This window comes from Vombatus ursinus, unplaced genomic scaffold (assembly GCF_900497805.2).
Source record: "Vombatus ursinus unplaced genomic scaffold, bare-nosed wombat genome assembly UNPS02014833.1, whole genome shotgun sequence".
NCBI lineage: Eukaryota > Metazoa > Chordata > Mammalia > Diprotodontia > Vombatidae > Vombatus > Vombatus ursinus.
In genome coordinates, this window is record NW_020954611.1 from 9,346,491 (window position 1) to 9,366,592 (window position 20,102).

Consider the following 20,102-nt stretch of genomic DNA (forward strand, 5'->3'; position numbering starts at 1 on the left):
AAAACAATATATATGACTACAACAATGTAAATGGAAAAAAAAGTAAAAAGAAATTGGGCAATGTGTAATTATGATGACCAAATATGGCCATGGAGCAGAGATGAGATAATGCATTTCTTTCCTTTTCATCAAAGAGGTGGAAGGCTATGAGCAAGGACAGTTATATATACTGACAGGTCATTGTGTCAGTTGGTTTTGCTGATTTTTTTTTTTTAATCTTTGTTACCAGGGAAAGCTCACAGGGTAGGATATATCTGGAAGAAGGTACATTATAAAACCAAAAGGCACTAATAAAACTTTAAAAGAAAATTTAAAGTGCTACATAATCCTCAAATGCAATCCAGTCCAATTACTTCCTCCAATTTAATTCTAGGACCAAATAACTGTCCATCTGTGACACCTGTTCCAAATATATGTACTAATGTACTAACTCAATGTATTAGCTGTCCAATTGTGTCTTGAAACTCATCATCCTGAAAAACTTTTTATTATCATTTCCTTCAGGATAAAATCCAAACCCATTGTCTGGTTGATTAAGGTACTCCAGAGTTCAGCACTAATTTACCTTTTCAAAATCTCTGATGTTACCTCTGCTTTAGCCAGATTGATGTATTGATTTTTCTTTTATTAACCTTGTATTTTCTTATTTCTTAGTTGTCTCTTTCTTCTCTACCCCTATTATTTCTCCCTGATGCTTTTCCTCACCCAGTTTCTAGTTCTTCAGTTAAGCCTTTCTTTAGCACCTTGATCCCCAGTGCCTCTCTATCTTTGAAGTCTTATAGCTCTTATTTTCTATGATAACTATTTGGAATTTATTATAGGATGCTTAGTCACAGAACTCTCATTACTGTCCTGAAGTCAATTTAATCTTCAATTGTTATTTAAGAATATCGATTGTGACCAAATGGAGAAATGTGCAGGACTTAGAATCAGGAAGCCAACCTCACTGGCGACAAAGGCTGCAGCCTTAAGGCTTCGATCTACTCAGATGGCTTGCATTTTGCATGGGCAGAGGGAATCCTCATATAGAAGATTTATCTCTTCCTTTTCTTCTCAATTAGATGATAGATTCCCTGAGACCAGGAGCCCTGTCTTACTTATCTAAGAATTATATGGTTAGAGATGGAGGGGACCTCGGAGATACCTAGTTAAGTTGTTTTCAAGTTTTGTTTGTTTGTATATGGCACAACTTTCTCTGCATTGGGGAACTGAGACTTGGACATGTGCAGTTTCCCTTCAAAAAGAGTAGCCTTTTTTATCTCTTTGCAAGTTCAAGGTATCTGTAGTAAAGTAACATTCAAAATTTTGTGGTATATCTAGGGATGGCACAATAGTTTCCTGAGGCATTTCCTTTGAGAACCACTGGTCTAGCCAATCCCCTTAGTTTTTAATTTTTAAAAAAGTATTGACTTTTTTTGCACATAACCCCAATGCTTTGGAACTGAGGTTACATTTGTCTTTATATCACCTCCATTTCCAAATATATTTCTCTCTCCTCTACCTAGAGAAACATACCTTGTAAAAGAGAATGGAAAAGGAAAAAAGAGCTCATCAAAATTGAACCCATCATAGTATGTGCAAAGTTCCACATTCATAGTCTTTCACCTCTGTAAAGTATATTTCTCATTTCTTCTTTGGGACCAAACTTAGTCCTTATAAAACCCAACTTTTTTTTAAAAATTCTTTCCATTGGTATTGTTGGAGTCATTGGGCAAGGTTTTCCTGATTCTGCTTTGTATCAGTTCATAAAAATTCAATGCTTCTCTCTATTCTTCATGATAGTTTCTTACAGTGCAGTAAGTAATGTTCCATTGCATTTATATATGACAATTTATTTAACCTTTCCCCTATTGACTGGCACCTACTTTCGTTTCCAGTTCTTTGTTACTATATGTGTATATAGCATGTATGGCATATATAGTATATATGTAGTTATATATATGTAAATATTTTGGCATTTATGGGCCTTTCTTTTGTCATTGATCTCTTTGGAATATATGCTTAACAGTGGGATCTCTGTGTAAGGGTTATGGACATTTTAGTCATTTTATTTGCCTGTAATCTAAATTACTTTCCAGGATAGTTGGATCAACTCGCAAACCATGCAGTTTGTCTGTCTTTTCAGAACTCCCTTCCACACTGTCTTTCTTTATCTTTGCCAATTTGCTGGGTGTCAGAGAAATTTCAGAGTTGTTTTGATTTGCATTTTTCTTTTTAACTGCGATATGGAACCTTCTTTCACACCCAGACATCCTGATTTTACAGGTGAGGTATCAGAAGCCCAATTCAAACAAAGCTAAGCCAATAAGTATTTAATTAAGCGCTCACTGTTGCACGTCCAGTGCTAAGCAGTGCACACAGTAGGCGCTTAATTGTATTGACGATGGAATAGTGAGAACAGCCCCTGCCCTTGAGGAGCTTACATTCTAACTCAGGGGAGGCCGGAGTGGTTTGAGGAAGATGACACAGTGACTTAGCCTAAAGGCCAATCCGAGCGCCCCGGGTCTCGGCTGTTGCTAGGATCTTCGACTCACACAGCAGGTATTCACTAGGTACGTGTTGTGATGTGAAACTCTTTGGCTCTTTACAGGAAACTGTTCTTGTCTAGGACGAGTCACTAGCACCACACTGTAGTCACCTAGGTGACTCCCTCCACTTTACTGAGGCCAAAACGTCTGTCACCTGGCCCGTAAGCCTGCGGGGCCCAGACCGGCCCTTTGCCACGTGGGAAGGCCGGGAGGGGGCGATGTGGGGGGGAAGGGGGTAGTAGGAGCGGAGCGCTCGCGCTCCTCCCGCCCCCGCGCGCCGCTCCCCTGCGCTCTCCCCCCCAACCCCCTCCCCGGCCCCGCCCGCTCCCGAGCTCGCCGCTCTCGGGCTCTAGCGCCGCCGCGGCTGTTGGCTCTGCCTCAGTCCAAGATGGCGGAGGGCGGTGAGGGCCTGGCGGCCGTACCCGAACACGAGCGGATCCTGCAGGAGATCGAGAGCACAGACACAGCCTGCGTGGGGCCCACCCTTCGGTAAATCCGCGCGGCTTCCCGGTCTTCCCTGATCTCCTAGGGTCCCGGACCCAGGGTGGCGGCCGTTGTCCCCCGGCTCCCGCTTGTCCCCGCCGCCGCCGCCAAGGGAGGGGGCAGCGTGCGGGGAAGCGCGGCCCTGACAGGTGACCCGGGGCCAGCCGGGGGCGCGGGGCTCCGTGGGCGGGCCGCTGGGCCGGGCGGCTGCACCTGCCCGCTCGGCCCCCCGCAGGCAGGAGCCCGAGCTGTCACCGGCTCTCGGGGAGGAGGGGCCGGCAGCGTCGGCGGCTTTGACACTTGGGCCTCTTCCCCTCCCCCTCCCCGCAGCCCCGCCCGCCCCTGCGGGGGAGGGGTTGCGGGCCGTCTGGCCAAGGTGTGGGCGCCCGCTGCTGACCTCAGCCCTGCCGGGCGCAGCCCAAGGTGGAAGGTTCTGTACGATCGTCCGGCGGGACCGAGGTGCCGGCATGGGGCTGGACGACTGACAATCATTACTATTATCGTTCTGAGCGGGTGTAGACTGTGGAGCTGGCGGGGAGAGGAGCAGAAATTAATAAGCGAGGTGCTGTAGAGACTGTGTATTAGCATGTTGTGCGTGCACAGAACAGGGCATCCTTGGTGGGTCACTGAATTGGAATTTTAATTTATTTAACTTAAAATAAAAACAGCTTTATCATTTCCATAAATCTACCAGTTTGTGTAAAAGCTACCAATACTTCACAATTTATTTTATTGACCTTTTTTTAAGTCATCGTTATTTCTGGTTATACTTCCTAGAATGGCATCCATTGTTACAAAGATTAAAAAGAGAGGGGAAAAAAACAGCCCAACAAAATTAATCATTTTTCTACTGTATCTGACAGCATATGCAATTTTCTGCATCCATAGGGACTGTCTTTGATGTTCACGCCTCAGTCTAGTGCTTAGCACACTGTAAGCACTTAATGCTTCATTCATTCTGTATCTCCTTCCCCCTCCCCCCCCAAAAAGTGAGGAAGTGGTATTTTCTCAACTCTTCTCAAGGGCCAAGCTTGATTGCTATCATCACACTACATTCAGCTTCCTGTTTTTGTTATTTGTATTTACATTATTGTCAGTGTGATTTTTTTTAACTGGTTCTGCTTACTTCACTCAGCAGCATCTGTTCATAAAAATCTTCTTTTGCTTCTCAGAATCCTCACACTTCTTACAGGGCAGTAACATTCTATTACACTAAGATACCACAATTTCTTTGTATGTTCATCATTCTGTAGGAATTTACTTTATTCTCTGTTCTTTTCTCTCATTTGTCATGAATATTTTGTTGTATATGGGACTTTTCTTTCTATCTTTGACTTTTTCCGGGATGCATGCCTAGTAATGGGATCTTTGGGTCAAATGACATTTGGATGGCTTGAGAGAGAAGAGATGGAAAGCAGATAAATCAGTCAGGATACAATTAGAGTACTTTGAGGAAAGGACTTGAATTAGGGTAGAGGTCATATGAATGGAAAGAATGGAATGGTAAAAGAGATGTTATCAAGTTAAAATAAGGTTTTGGTAACTAATTAAATGTAGGTGATTAGGGAAAGAGTAGAATCGAGGATGATTCCAAGATTGCAAACCTGAGTGACTAATGATTGTGTGCCATCACTATGGGGAAGTCTGGAGGAGACATGGATTTGGGAAGAAACAGAGGTCTGTCTGTTTTAGGCATGCCTATGGGACATCCAGGTGGAGATGTCTGGTAGGCAATTAGTAATTTGGCTGCATTAGACTGTAGAACAGAGGTTAGGGCTAGATAGTTCATCACTTATTTACCAACTTAATTTCCTCTCAGCACTCTCTCTCTTCCAATACATACACATATAGGCACAGCTAACTACAATTTGTACATCCCTCACTTTTAGATTGTAATTTTTTCTGTTCCAACTTTTTTCCTCCTTTTTCTCCTGTGTTTGGTTTATGTTAATGTTATTCTTTATTAGCGACTCATAATCATTTCCTAATTAGCCTTAATCCATTTTTCACAGACATTCTCATTAGCTCTAGAGTACTGGTTCTTTGGGACTTTGTTCATTTCCTGTGCTATCTTTTCATTACTTTGTTATCCTGTAACTATCCTTTGCAGTTGGAACTTTGTATTATCACATGGGAGTCAATTAAGTATAAATTGGTGTGTTCTGGAGATTTTAGAAGTGGTTGGGTGGTATTTTGATTGGCTGGAATACTTATGGGGAGTTCTTATGCAGTAAGAGCTTGAGGTAGGCAGGTCAGAGAGGTAAGAGAAGAGTGAAAGATAAAGCAGTGAGTTTTTAAACATCAGTGCCTGGAATTAGGAGGGCTTTTGCTGCAGTTTGGGTTTCAAGCCAGGCCTAGACAGTAAGTCATGGGAAATGAATGATTGAAGGGCTTTTTCAGATAATGAACTAAAAAGCAGGGAATGCATTTAAAATTTTTTTTGGTCTTTTCTGTCTTCTTTCAGCTTGAACCTTTGGATGAGGGACATTATTGGGACTGTAGCCTCCATAGGCAGTTTCTTTGGATAGTGGCATCCTCTCTGCTTCTAGATTGGCCCCACAAAATTCTTACTCCTAGCAGTATCCCAGGCAAAATATTTTTGTTTTGAATTCTCTTGAGAGGATTTGGATTGTTTCACAGCAAACTTAAGTTTTTCTGGTCCTGAACTGAATTCCTCACTTTCTGGCTTATTGGACCTGTGAACTTATGAAGGACCATCTTTTCCAGCAGACAGCCCCCATTATCATACCCTTCTCTTTCTAATATTCAATTTTTTTTCTCTTTGCTGACTTTGTCCAGTCCCTATCCTCAATAATCTTTCACTAATCCTAACATCCCTGCTTGCTATCTTCCTATATTTCTCCTCCCTTTCTCAGGTAAATTCCTTGAAAAAGCCATCTATACTTGGTGCCTCTGTTATACACATCTCACTCTCTTGGAAACCCTCTGCAACCTGCCTCTATTTAAACTCCTCTTACTGTCTTGAAAATCCTCTGCAGACTTCGACCTTTGTCACTTAAGTGAAACTGCTCTCTCCAAAGATACTAATTTTTTAAAAAAATTTATTTTTATTTTCAATTCTGAATTCTCTCTTCTCTTCAGCACTTCTTCACCCATTGAGAAAGCAAGCAGTATATACCCCTTATACATATGAAGTCATACAGAACATTTTCACATTAGCCATGTCAAAAAAAAACAAACCCAAGAAAAATAAAAGGGAAAAATATACTTCAGTCTGCACTCAGAATCCATCAGTTCTCTGGAGGTAGATAACATTTCTATTATATCATAAGTCCTTTAGAATCATGTTAGATCATTGTATTGATCAGAGTCTTACACAGTTGATAATTTTCACTATATTAACTATTATTGTGTAAATTGTTCTTTTGGTTCGGCTCACTTTGCATCAATTTGTGTTAACTCTTCCCAGGGTTTTCTGAAACCATCCTTTTTATTATATCTTTTTTTTAAAAAAAGTTAATATTTTATTTTTTCCCCATTTACATACAAAAACAATTTTTAACATTTAAAAAAAAATTTGAGTTCCAAATTCTTTCCTTCCCTCTGTTCCATCCTCATTGAGAAAGCAAGCAATTTGATATAGGTTATACATGTGCAGTCATGCAAAATATATTTCCATATTGGTCATGTGGCAAAAGGAAACAGAGAAATAGGTCCTTTTCCTTTTTCTTTCATCTTCTTGGGATGCAGACCTAGTAGGCGTATTGCTGGGTATGCAGAGTTTTACATAGCCCTTTGAGCCTAGTTCCAAATTATTCTCCAGAATGGTTGGACTAGTTCATAGCTTCATCTACAATGCATGCAGCACTTCTGACACTGGGAAGTGACCCAATATGGGGTCGCAACCCACAGTTTAAGAAGTGCTGAAGGGGTTGCAAGTGGAAAAAGTTTAAGAAGCCCTGCATTATACCTATGCCTATTTCCCCACAACCCTTCCAGCATGTGTCATTTTCCTTTTCTGTCATGTTAACCGATCTGATAGGTATGGGGGGTAGTACCTTAGAGTTGTTTTAATTTGCTCTTCTTTAATCAATAGTGATGTAGAGCATTTTTTCATATGATTGTAGATAGCTTTGATTACTTCATCTGAAAACTGATCATCTCCCTTGACCATTCATCAGTTGGGAATAATTATCTCTTTATTGCCAAATTTTTTGGCCTTTCCTCAGGCCTTATCTTTCTTGACCTTTCTGCGACTTTTGAGACTGTTGACCGTTTTCTCCTCTCAGGGTTTTTGTGTTACTGCTCTCTTACTTCTCCTCGTACCTGTTTAACCACTCCCTGGTTTTCTGTGTTGCATTTTCATCCGTGTCACACTTTAGTAACTGCAAGTGTCTCCCCCAAAACTCTGTCCTAGGTCCTCATTTCTTTTTTATACTTTCACTTGATGAGCTCATTACCTTCAATGGATCTATTTTCCATCTCTATGTAGATGACTGTCACATCTCTATAACCAGCCCTAGTCTCTCCTGAGCTTCAATCCTGTATCATGACCTTCCTATTGGACATTTTGAGCTGGATGTCATTTAGTCATCTCAAACTCAGTAGGTACAAAGCAGTTATGTACCCTCAAGCTCACCCATCTGTCAAGGCTACCACCATCCTCCCAGTCATTCAGGTTTGTAACTTTGGTATCATCCTGATCCCTGTTCTCTCATTCGTACCACGTATCCAATCAGCTGCTATATTTTTTGTCTGTCCCCTTCTCTTCATTCACATAGACACCATAATTTTTCAGATCTTCTGTTGCAGTAGCCTCCTAATTGGGCTTCCTGCCTCTAGTCTCATTTCACTCTAATCCTGTCAAGGTCATTTTCCTAAGGCATAGATTTACTCAATAAATTTTAGGGGCTCCTTGTTACCTCTACAATCAAATATACTTTTTTCATTTTAGAATTTGAAGCTCTTTACAACTTGAACCAGTCTTCTTACACATTACTCTCCTCTACACGCTCTGTGGGCTAGCCATACTGGCCTACTTGGCATTCCTGACACTGGATCCACTTCTCAGCCTTTGCATAGACTATCCCTCATGCCTGGAATGCTCTTCCTGTTCACTTCTACTGCTTGGAATCCCTGAGTTCCTTCAGTACTTTAAGTGCCACCTTCTGCAAGAGGCCTTTCCTGATTTCCCCAGCTCTGGTGCCTTCCCCTCTGAGATTACTTTATATCTACTGCAGACACATACTTTTATATCTATCTATATCTATCACTCGCCTTGAGGGAAGGGGCTTGTTTTTTTTTTTTTTTTTTGGAGAGGCAATTGGGGTTAAGTGACTTGCCCAGAATCACACAGATAGTAAGTGTCATGTGTTTGGTCTTAGACCTGATTTGAACTCAGGTCCTCCTGACTCTAGGGCCGGTACTCTATCCATTGCACCACCTACCTGCGCCTGGGAAAGGACTTATTTTTGCCTTTTCTTTGTACCCTCAGGACTTAACACAATATCTGGCATTTATATATTTTTATATATAATTTATATATTTATATATTTTATAAATGCATCTTGATTGATTAGAAATGACTTGTTTTCTATTTTCCCTGAGGTCAAGGATTTTCTAGGGCTAGTTTTGAGGACTTGACAGAGGGAGTAATGTCTCTGAAAATGGACCTTCTAGGTCCTTGGGTGGAGCCTTTTGTCTGAGCCCATGTTTTACAGAACAAATCCTTTTATTAAGGGGATTTGTTCTGTGTAGTTTGGATTCAGTCAAAGGGCCACACTTGAGGCCCTAGGCCCTAGGCTAACACTGTACTAATTTAAAACAAAAGGATTTAGGTGGAGTCAGATTAACATAGGGAAGTTCTGATTGTGCTAGTATTTGGTTCACTACATTCAGCTCTGAATGTTGTGTCCATTGAATGGGCAGGAAGGTCAGGCACTATCAGCTGTTGATTATGTAGGTTGTGAATTTTCTGTATACCTTGTTAATTGTTTCCTGCCACCTTGGGTTGGGGATATGGCCATATATGCATGTTGAGAGCATGTTCAATATATTTTATTTTTGAAATAGGTGAAGATTTATATTTTTATTTTATTTTTTATTATGAACTTGATAAACATAAACAGATATGAACATTTCTATATACAAAGGAGAGAAAAAGATTATATACGAAACCTAAATCTGTTATTTATAGATTACTTTTTAAAAAAGGTTATATTAAATTTAATGTGACAATTCCAACACTGTCTTGCATGTATGTCTTCTGCTTTTTTTTTTTTTTTTTTGAGTATTTTAAACTGTTTCTTTGATCCTCTTTCTTTTGGCATCACTACCTATTTGGGATCACTTTGTGGTTTGGCATCTCTTTATTTTAGCATTACTTTGTGGTTGGTCATTGCATTATAGTTTTTAAGGCTTTTAGAGTTTTCCTTTATAATATTATAATCATTGTATTAAGTTGTTTTCCTGGTTCTACTTGCTTCACTATCAGTTCATGTGAGTCTTCTCAAAATTTCTTGGAATCTATCCCTTTTGTCATTTCTTACCACATGATAACATAATTTGTTCAGCTGTCACCCAGTTGATTTGAGACCTATTTTGTTACTGGTTCTTTGCTACAGCAAAAAGTCTTGTTATAGTTTTTTTTTTTTTTTTTTTTTTTTGCATGTAACTCCCTTTCCTCTGCCTTTGATCTCAATGGAATGTACAACCAGTTGCACAGCCCTCCTTCACTTAAATTCCATGGCATCATGCCATGGCTCTGAGAATGAAGGAACAACGACAATGTATGACTAGTCGTGTAGTACTACTAGTAGCCACAATTTAGTGATTTTTTGAGTAGTGTCCAAAATTCCTCTTCAGAATGCTTGGGTCACTTCATAACTCCCCCAAGAGTGCATTAGGGTACCTGTCTAGCTAAAACTGTCACTTTCCTTTTTTGCCATCTTTTCCAGTTTGATGGGTATGATATAGAGATTTGTGATTTGGAGCACTTTTTCATATTGTTAGCTTGTATTTATTCTTTGGAGACTGTGTATTCATCTCCTTTAACCATTCATTTATCCATTGTGGAACAGCTCTTATTCTTGCATATGCCTATCAATTTTCTGTATAGCTTAGATATCAAACCTCATCAGGTAAATTTACTGCAAAGATTTTCTCTAATTTACCAGTTTTCTTCCTAATTTTAACTGTATCAATTTTGTTTGTGCAAGAACTTTTCAATTTTATATACTTAAGTTTGTCCATTTTATTTCCTGTTATTTTCTCTATCCATTTTTTGGTCTAGAACTCTTTCCCTGTCCATATTTGTGAAAGGTATCTCCTTCCCCACTCCTCTAATTTGTTTGAAGTATGACTTTTTATATCTAGGTCAGGTATGCATTTGGAGCTTATTATGACATTGGTATAAGATACTGGTCTAAGCCTATTTTCTGCCTTCCTTAAGCCTACTTTTTACTGAGAGTGCTATCCTATTTTCTCATCAGTTTTTGTCAGATAGTCCTTCCCTAATGGATTCGTCCCCAAAGAATCCTTGACTTTGTTGAAAATGGTTGAACATGCTACCATATTCATTTGCTTCTTTTTCCCAGGGTTTAAAACTTTTCTTTTGCATGTTAAAAATTGTGCATTCCAATAACTGAAATTATTTGAAAAAAATGGTATTCTTTTTATATTTCATAGCTTTCTAGGACCTTGGTACAGCTTTGCATTTTACCTTGTTAACCAGATTTACTGTGATTCCCCCCAGGTTCTTCTTTCATTAACATGCAAACTCTTTATATTCCACCAGGATCCAAACTAGCCAGACATGCAGATGGAAAGGTCTCACAGTTCAGCCTTCTGATATTGAAAGGGACAGTGCAGTTATTTAAATTTTATCCAGTCTCTTTGCATCATACAAAATTAAACAGCAAAAGAAGTGAAAAAGAAGGCAGTGCATGTGGAATATATAGTGCACTTCAGCAGGGCTGACTTCATTACGATTCCCCCACTTCTCTTCATTTGTTTTCTTTTGAAGGTAGTGGGTTTTTATCTTATGTTTCTGTCTTTTTCACATTCGACTTACTGAATTTCTGAATCTCAGTCATATCTGGTTTGTGAGACATTTTTGCAGATTAAGCAACTGTGGGGTTATGCACCAGTAAATGAGATGTCTGAGGTATAAACTCCGAACTGTTCTTCATTTACTTTTTTGTGTTGTGTTTCTAATCTGTTCCTTTGATAAACTCCTTGTAATATGTTTTAGCAAGATTTTTATAAAATTGTTCTACTCAGATGGAATATCTTTGCTAATGATTCTAAATGTTAGGTATTACTGTGCTTCTTAAGTGTTTGGAAGGGGAATCAATTCTAGTACAGGAGGTTAATCATGGATATTTGGGTGTTTTTTGTTAAAATGAATTAGAATATCTCCCATTAAGTTGGTGGTTTTTTTTTTTTTAAGAAAGGCATGATTGTTATCTCAAGTATTTTCTTTAACAGCAGAAGTATAATTATTTTATCATAATGCATACCTATGGTTTTTGGAATTTCTGATTATTTTAATTATTATTTACTTTTTCTTTTGACCATCACTGTAATTTCTTTAGCATAGGTTGCTCTTGTTGAAGGATTTCCTCTACTGTTGAAGATCAGCAACTTCTCTGCATATTGTAGTCACAGAGTTGGGTCAGCAGACACAAAGAGGTTAAGTCACCTGCCCAGGGTCATAGCCAGTATGTGTCAGAGATGAGACTTGAACCCAGGTTTTCCTTAATCTGAGGCCAGCTGTATATCCATTATGTCATGTTGCTTTTCATATTTTAGTTATAAATAAAAAACCCCAAAATTAAATATAATGTTTCATCCAGAAATATAGGAGAAACTATAAATTTTAGGTTATATATATAACCCAATAGTCACTGTGTTCCTCTTTATTTACGCAGCAACAAAGACAAGCGGCCTTGAATTTTCATTTCATCAGTGATTTTTCATTTGGTAGAAAAGGAAGAAAAATTCATTTCTACATGTTCAGAAAAATCTATTTCATTTACTAAATAAGAGTCTAATCAAACACCCACCTGTGGGCCCACTATTGTATTAGGTCCTGGGGATCCAAAGGCAAGTGATACCTGCCCTCAAGGAGTTTACATTCTATTAGGGTAAACAACTTTATACATATAGGTTGATACAAAATATGTACAAAGCAAATACAAAGTAATTGGTGGGGTGGAGGTCAAAGAAGCCTTGGTAACTGGAAAGGCCTCCTTTATATAGGACATTGTGCTTAAGCAGAACCTTATGGGAAGCCAGAGGTTCCAATGGGTATAGGTAAGGAGGGGGTGTGTTCTAAGCATTCTGTGTAAACAGAGCTGGGAGATAGAATATTTTATATAGGGAACAGTAAGTAGGCCAGTTTCTCTGGATGATAGAATGTGTAAGGTCTAATTAGTCTAGAACGGTAGACTGGAATCAAATTGTGAAAGATGCTGTAGGTGTTCATATTTCATTCTGGAGGTAGTGGGGAGCCACTGCAGATTCTTGAGCCACTAAGTGGTGTGGTTAGATCTGTGTTTTGGGAATATTGCTAGAAAAGCTGTGTAGAGTATGAATTGGAAAGGGGAGACGCTGGAGGCAGGCAGCAGACTTTAAGAGGGGAAAAGTAGGCTGGTGACCACGTGAGAGGAGAGAAGGGGACGGATGTAAAAGTCAAGTTAGCTAACATTTATTAAGTACTTAATATGTAAGCATTGGGGATCCAAAGAAAATCAAAACATTCCCTTCCCTCGAGGAACTATATGATGAATTGGAAGCAATCTCAAAGGAAAAGCACTAGAATAAGGGAAGCCAGAAAGACTTTTTGCAGAAGGTGGAATTTTAATTGAGACTTGAAGGAAGCCAGGAGATGGAGATGAGAAGGGTGACAACATCAGGCGTGAGGGACAGCCGGTGAAAAGGCATGGAGTTAGGAGATGCTATTTTGTGTGAGGACTAGCAAAGAGCCCAGTGTCATTTGGAGTTCCTTCTATTCTCTTTATTCTCCTTTTTCTGTCTAGATGTAGTGCTCCTGCCAGAGAATGCAGTGAGAATGAATACAGACAGTGAGGAGATTGAAGGCCAACAAGGGGTCCCTTAAACCCAGAATCAGGCTAGGCATGGAGGGGGTCAGTAGGTAGACTACAACTGCTCTGTATTAAATTAAAAAAAATTTTTTTGCTCTCAATAACTATTGATTAGAGACATGAAAATTAAAATAACTCTGAGGTACTACCTCACATCTATCAGGTTGGCTAATATGACAAAAAAGGAAAATGATAAATTTTGGAGGGGATGTGGGAAAAATGGGCCGCTAATGCTTATTGGTGGAATTGTGACTGATCCAACCATTCTGGAGAGCAATTTGGAGCTATGCCTAAATGGCTATAAAACTGTGCATACCGTTTGATCCAGCAATACCACTTCTAGGTCTGTATCCCAAAGAGATCAAAAACAGGACCTATTTGTACAAAAATATTTATAGCAGCTCTTTTTGTGGTGACTAAGAATTGGAAATTGAGGGGATGCCCATCAATTGGGAAATGGTTGAACAAGCTGTGGTATATATTTGTTATGGAATATTATTGTGCTATAAGAAATGACAAACAGGATGATTTCAGAAAAACCTGGAAAGACTTACATGAACTGATACAAAGTGATGTGAGCAGAACTAGGAGAATGTTGTACTCAGTAACAGCGATATTGTACAATGAAGAATCGTGAATTATTTAACTATTCTCAGCAATATAGTGATTCAGGACAATCCCAAAGGACTCACGATGAAGCGATACTTTCTGCGTCCAGAGAAAGAGCTGATATTGTCTGAATACAGACTGAAGCATGCTATTTTTCCCTTTCCCTCTTTCCTGTCTTCCTTCCCTCTTTCCTTTCTTCTTTCCTTCCCTCCCTCTCTCCATCTCTTTGTTTCTTTCTTTCACAAAATGACTTATATAGAAATGTTTTGCATGACTAGACATGTATAACCTATATTGAATTGCTTACTGTCTCAGGGAGGGGGGAGGAGAAGGAGGGAGAAAGTGATAGAATTTGGAGCTCAAAACTTAAAAAAAACCCCCAAATGTTAAAAAATTGTTTTAACGTGTAATAGGGGGAAAAATAAAATATTATAAAATAAAACTCAAAACATTTTTTGTTTTTTTAATTCTGATCTTAAAACACCAAAAAAGAACATTTTCATTTTTAAAGCAAAATACAAAAAGAGCTTTGTATGTGAAGCTGTCTCTATTTCATACTTCTTGCCAAAAAATACATAATAAATTTCATACTTTAATTACAAAACTCCTGCTTCTCCATGCTTCTTTCTGTTCTCTGCATTTTAAGAAAATATTTTAATGGTTTTCTTTTTGGGACATCATTATTGCTACCCTTCCTCTTCTCCCTCCATCCCCAACCTCCCTTGCAGGGGTGATACAGTGTTCTGTGGATTCTTCCTATCATCACTTTGCTCTACAGTTCTGATAGAACTTGGCAGTTTTGCTTTATGATGGCTGAAATAGAGTGACATGTATTTTTTTTTTCATGGCTTTCAGGAAGTACAGTGATTATTAAAAAAAAATTATTTTATTTTTGGTACATTTGAGTTCCCAGCTGTTTCCCTCTCTCCCTCTCAACCCTGTGCTAGAGAAGGCCACCGTTTGACACAGATATATATATGTAAAACTATACAATTTATAGTTCCATATATCAGTTCTTTCTCTGGAGGTGGATAACATCTTCCTTCATAGTTCCTTCGTTGTTGATTTGAATATTCATATAAGAGAGGATAGCTTAGTCATTCACATTTACTCTGTGAACAATATGCTGTTACTGTATATAACATTCTCTTGGTTCTACTAATTTTACTCTTCATTCCATGCAAGTCTTTCCATGTTTTCCTAAAATCAACCTGCTCATCATTTCTTGGAGCACAGTAGTATTCCATCACAATCATATACCACAACTTACTCAGCCATACACACACACACACACACACACACACACACACATACACACATATATACTTAGTTTTATAACTCTTTGAGCATAATTCCAGCTTAGTCTCCAAAATGGTTAAATCAATTTACGGTTCCACTAACAGTGTATTAATGTCCCAATTTTTCCACATCCCCTCCAACATTTGTCATTGTCTCTATCATTTTATTCATTCTCATAGGTGTGAGATGGTATCTCAAAGTTGTTTTAATTTACATTTCTCTAATTAATGATGATTTAGAGCATTTTTTCATTTGTTTATTTGTGGCTTTCTTCCTCTGATTTCTTCCTCTGAAAACTGCCTGTTCATATCCTTCAGCCATTTATCAATTGGGGAATGACTTATATTCTTATAAATTTGACCAAATTCTCTATATATTTGAGATATGAGGCCTTCATCTGAGAAATTGTCTATAAACATTTTTTCTCTAATTTTCTACTTTCCTTCTAATCTTGGCTACCTTGATTTTATTTGTACAAACCCTTTTTAATTGAATATATAATCAAAATTATCCATTTTATATTTCCCAATGCCCTTTATCTCTTATTTATTCATAAGTTCTTTTCCTGTCCATAAATCTGATAGATAATATGTTTCATGCCCTTCTAATTTTCTTATGATATCTCCCGTTATATCTAGATCATGTGTCCATTTTGACCCTTATCTTAGTAAATGGTGTAAGATACTGTTTTATACCTAATTTCTTCCAGACTGTTTTCCAATTTTCCCAATAATTTTTACCAAATAGTGTATTTTTATTCCTAAAGCTTAATTCTTTACTTTTGTCAAACACAAGGTTATTATATTCATTTACTACCATGTATTGTAGGTCTGCTCTGTTCTGCCGATCCACTTTTCTGTTTCGTAGCCAGTGCAAGACAGTTTTTGATAATTACCGTCTTGTAATATAGTTTAAGATCTGGTACTGCTAAACCTCTTTTTACTTTTTTTTTTCATTAAATGAAGACATTTTTAACGAAGTGAAAAGCCCTTAAAAAAAAAAAAACCCGTCAAATGAAGCTACAACCCCATGAAGATATTACCCCCCCATGTATCTTCCTCCTTTTCACTGTCAAATTCTTAGAAAAAACTACTGACACTTATTGTCTCCACTTTTTCTTCTCGCTTCTCGGTATTTGTTATCTGGTTTCTACCCTCAGGCATCTGAAACTGTTCTCTCCATAGTTACTAAAGTTTTCCTAATTGACAACTATAATGGCCTTTTCTCAGTATACCCGTCTTCTTAAAGTCCTTCGTTACCTGTCACCTTCCTGCCTTTTCAGTTTTACAACTTACCCTTCTCCATATACTGCAGTGACACTGGCTTCTTTGCTAGTCCTCACACAAGACAACATCTCCTGATTTCATGCCTTTTCACTGATATCCCCTATGCCTGGAATTATCTCCTTCCTCCTGTCTCCTGGCTTCCTTCAAGTCTCAATTAAAATTCCACCTTTTTCTAGAACCCTTTCCTGGCTTCCCATAGTGCTAATACCTTTCCTCTGAGATTACCTCCAATTTATCCTGTATGTGTCTTCATTGTATATAGTTGTTTGCATGTTGTCTCTTCTTTTGGACTGAGTTCTGCGAAGGCAAGGCCTGATTTTGCCCTTCTTATATCCCTAGTGTTTGGCACAGTGCATATTAAGTGCTTAATAAAGACTGGTAAATTTGACTTTCCGACAGTCGTTAGAGGAGGTCTTTCTGAATTCTAAGTCCAGAGCCCTAACAACTTACTAAGCCACATTCCCTTTTAAAATAACTTTACTTATCCCTTTTAAAATTTCCAAACTGTATTATTCTGCCTTTCTACTTGTTGGAGGTAGTGATATAACCTTATTGGGTTCATTAGAAAATTATATTACCTTATCTTAACTGGATTCCTTACTGCTTCTTGACAATTCTTATGCTCTTCCTTGCCTGACTTTAAAAAGATAGATTTTTACTTACATCTTTTGTTTTTATATCACTTTCATTAACCCCTATTTCCCTCCATTCCTTCTTAGAGAGCTATCTGTTATAACAAAGAATTTTTAAAAAGAGGAAGAGGAAAAAAAATCAGCAAAACCCCCAGTTAACATGTTGAAAAAAAATCTGCATGCAGTGTTCTGTATCCCTGGGTTCCTATTTCTGCAAAAGAGTGGGGAGAACTGTCATATATTTCCTTTGGTAACAAGCTGCTGTTTTATAATTTGATGAATTCAGTTTTTATTGTTTTATGGTAGTTGTTCTTTCCATTTATGTTGTTGTAGTCAATGTCTTGTTTTCCTGGTTCTACTTCATTTTGCATCAATTTATATGACCCTTTTTCATGCTTCTCTGTATTACTCGTGTTCATTGTTTCTTGTAGCACTATAATATTTCATTACATTTATTTGCCACAATTAATTTAACTATTTCTTATTCAGTGGGCGTCTACTTTGTTTCTGATCCTTTGCTATCATAAAAAGTGCTGCTATGAATACTTTGGTACATTGGAGTCTTTCCTTTTGCCGGTGATATTCTTGACTCCACATAGCAGTGGAGTTTCTGGGTCAAAGTGATGGACGTTTTAGCCACTTTCTATGCATAATTCCAAATTACAGTACAGAATGGTTGTACTAACTCACAGCTCTTCCAACACTGCAAAAGATACCTCTTTTTACATCTGTTCTAACATTGACTAAGTTGTCTTTTGTCATTTTTGCCAGTTTTCTGGGTATGAAATAAAACCTCAAGGTTATTTTGATGTATATGTTAGCATTTTTTCATATGTTTTTTGTGTAATTTGTAGTTCTTTTGAGAACTACTTGTTTCTATCTTTTGACTACTTCAATGTTAGCATTGAATGTCTTTGGCTTTAGATATTTCTGCGAATTGTCTATATATCTTGTATATAACACTCTTTATATAAATTTTTGGTACAACTATTATTTTTTTTTTTACCATTACCATTTTTTACCATTACCAATGCTTTCCTTCTTATTCTAGATGCATTACTTTTGCTTGTGTGCAAACTTTTAAATTTCATATAATTAAAATTATCTGTTTTATCTTTTGTAATTGTTTCTATCTCTTGTTTGCTGAAGAATTCATCCGCCACCCTCAAGTGTGAAAAGTATCTAATTGGTTTCTCTTCTGATTTTTCTCTGGTATGATTTTTAATACTCAGGACATGTATTCATTTTGAATCTATTGTGGAAGATTGTAAGATGTTGGTCTAAGGCTCTTAGCCTAATTTCTGCCAGACTATTTTCTCATTTTCCTGGTTCTCATTTTAGCTGACTTACTCTGTATTGAACTTCTCTCCCTACACTTGATCCAGGCTTTTTCTTCTTTCCTCAAACCACCTGTACCATCCCATTTTCCTCCCCCTTAGCAGGGGAATTTGCCATGTAATTAATTGAAAAAATTGAGGTTAATCATCCTGAGCTCCATTTTTTCCCTTCAACATCATCTTCCCCTCCTAATACCTGTATTCTTTGCTCTAGTCTCAGTGAAAGAGGTGACCCTTGTCCTTGCCAAGGCTTACTCCTCATTTGTGCTCTCAGTACCCATCCTTTCCTGTCTTCTTTGGCCCCTTGCTCCTTCAGTTATTTCTTATCTCTCTTCCACGGTTAACCTTTGCTTATCCACTGGCTTCTTTGCTACCTATAAACTTGTCCAGATCTTTCCTGTCCTTAACCTTTACTTGACCTTGCCATCTCCACAAGTTCTTATGTGTTATTTCTCCTCTCTTTCATAGTCATACTTTTAGCTAAAGCTTCCTACCTCATTGCCTTTCCTTTCTCATTTCTCACTTGCTTTTCAGCCTCTTGAAATCTGGCTTCTGACTTCATTACTCAACTGAAACCTCTCTCACCAGGGCTACCAGTGATTTCTTAACTCTAATGGCTTTTTCTCAGTCTTTATCCTTCTTAGACTTCTCTGTAGTTTTTGATGACTACCCCCTTCCTTCTGCTTATTCTTCTCCCTGGGTTTTTGCAATAGTACGTTTTCTTTTTTTTTTTTTTTCTTCTTTTTCTTTTCCCTTAAGCAACTGGGGTAAAGTGACTTGCTCAGGGTCACACAGCTAGTAAGTGTCAAGTGTTTGGTCTGAGGCTGGATTCGAACTCATGTCATTCTGACTTCAGGGCTGGTGCTCTATTCACTGCACCACCTAGCTGCCCCAATAGTGCTTTTTCTTAGTTCTCCTCCTGCTTGTCTGATCACTCTTTCTTAGGCTCATTTTTGTAGGATTATTCAAGTCCCACCTTCTGTATATGGATGTATTACAGGGTTCTGTTCTGGGTCTTCTTCCTTTCTCTTTATGCTGTCTCAGTGATTCTCAGCAGCTTTTATTGGCTTCATCATTATCTTTCTAGAGAAGACTTTTAAATTTATATATGTAGCCCTGCTCTATCCATCTCCCATTAACAGTGGCCTTTTGGAAATGTCTACCTAGATGTACCATAGGCATTTCAAACTCACAATGACCAAAACAGTATTTCCTGCTGTCCTAAACACATCACTTATCACCATCTTTGTAGGCACCCAGGCTCACAACCTCAGTCATCCTTGTCTCTTTCCTTTCTTTCACTTTCTATATTCAATCACTTGCCAAATCTTATCAGTTCTACCTTTGCATCCTTTCTCACACCCACCCCTTTTTCTGAAGGCACTGAGGGAAAGAATATGAGGTAAGCCTGGAAAGGTAGGGTGGAGATCCTTAAAAGTTCTACTGATGTTATCCCATTTGTGATAGGATAGTTATCTAGTCTAATTCATACCCCAAAAAGAACCTCACCATAGCATATTCAGTAAATGGTCATCCAGACTTTGCTTGAAAATCGCTAATTAGGGGTTCTCACCGCCTCTTTAGGTAAAACATTCCATTTTGGGATTGCTGTAATTATTAAGAAGTGTTTTGGTACATTAAATTTACTTGTTTGCCATTTCTACCCATTTCTTGTTGATTAAGAGCTTGCTATGTATGGAGCCCTATGCTAAGAGCCTGGGATACAAGCAGAAAACAAGATATTCCTTGCTTTCCAGGAATTCACATTCTAATGGCAGGGACAACACATGGGAAGCTTCATATGTAAGTGAAATGGAAAGGCCCAATGGTTGTTAAGTGGTAGCGGCAAAGTAGATGGTAG

The 20,102-nt window shown here is 38.2% G+C and overlaps 1 protein-coding gene across 4 annotated transcripts in view; it reads left to right on the plus strand.

Moving 5' to 3' along the window:
* Positions 1-2,910: 2,910 nt before the first annotated feature.
* Positions 2,911-20,102, plus strand: part of EXOC6 (exocyst complex component 6) — a 207,342-nt gene continuing 190,150 nt past the window's right edge. For 3 of the 4 annotated variants that reach the window (XM_027839886.1, XM_027839889.1, XM_027839890.1), the window contains exon 1: positions 2,917-3,017. In XM_027839886.1, coding sequence (XP_027695687.1) covers positions 2,917-3,017 — 101 coding nt within the window. Of the gene's footprint in view, positions 3,018-20,102 lie in introns of all 4 variants that reach the window. The other variant, XM_027839891.1, reaches the window with a different exon arrangement.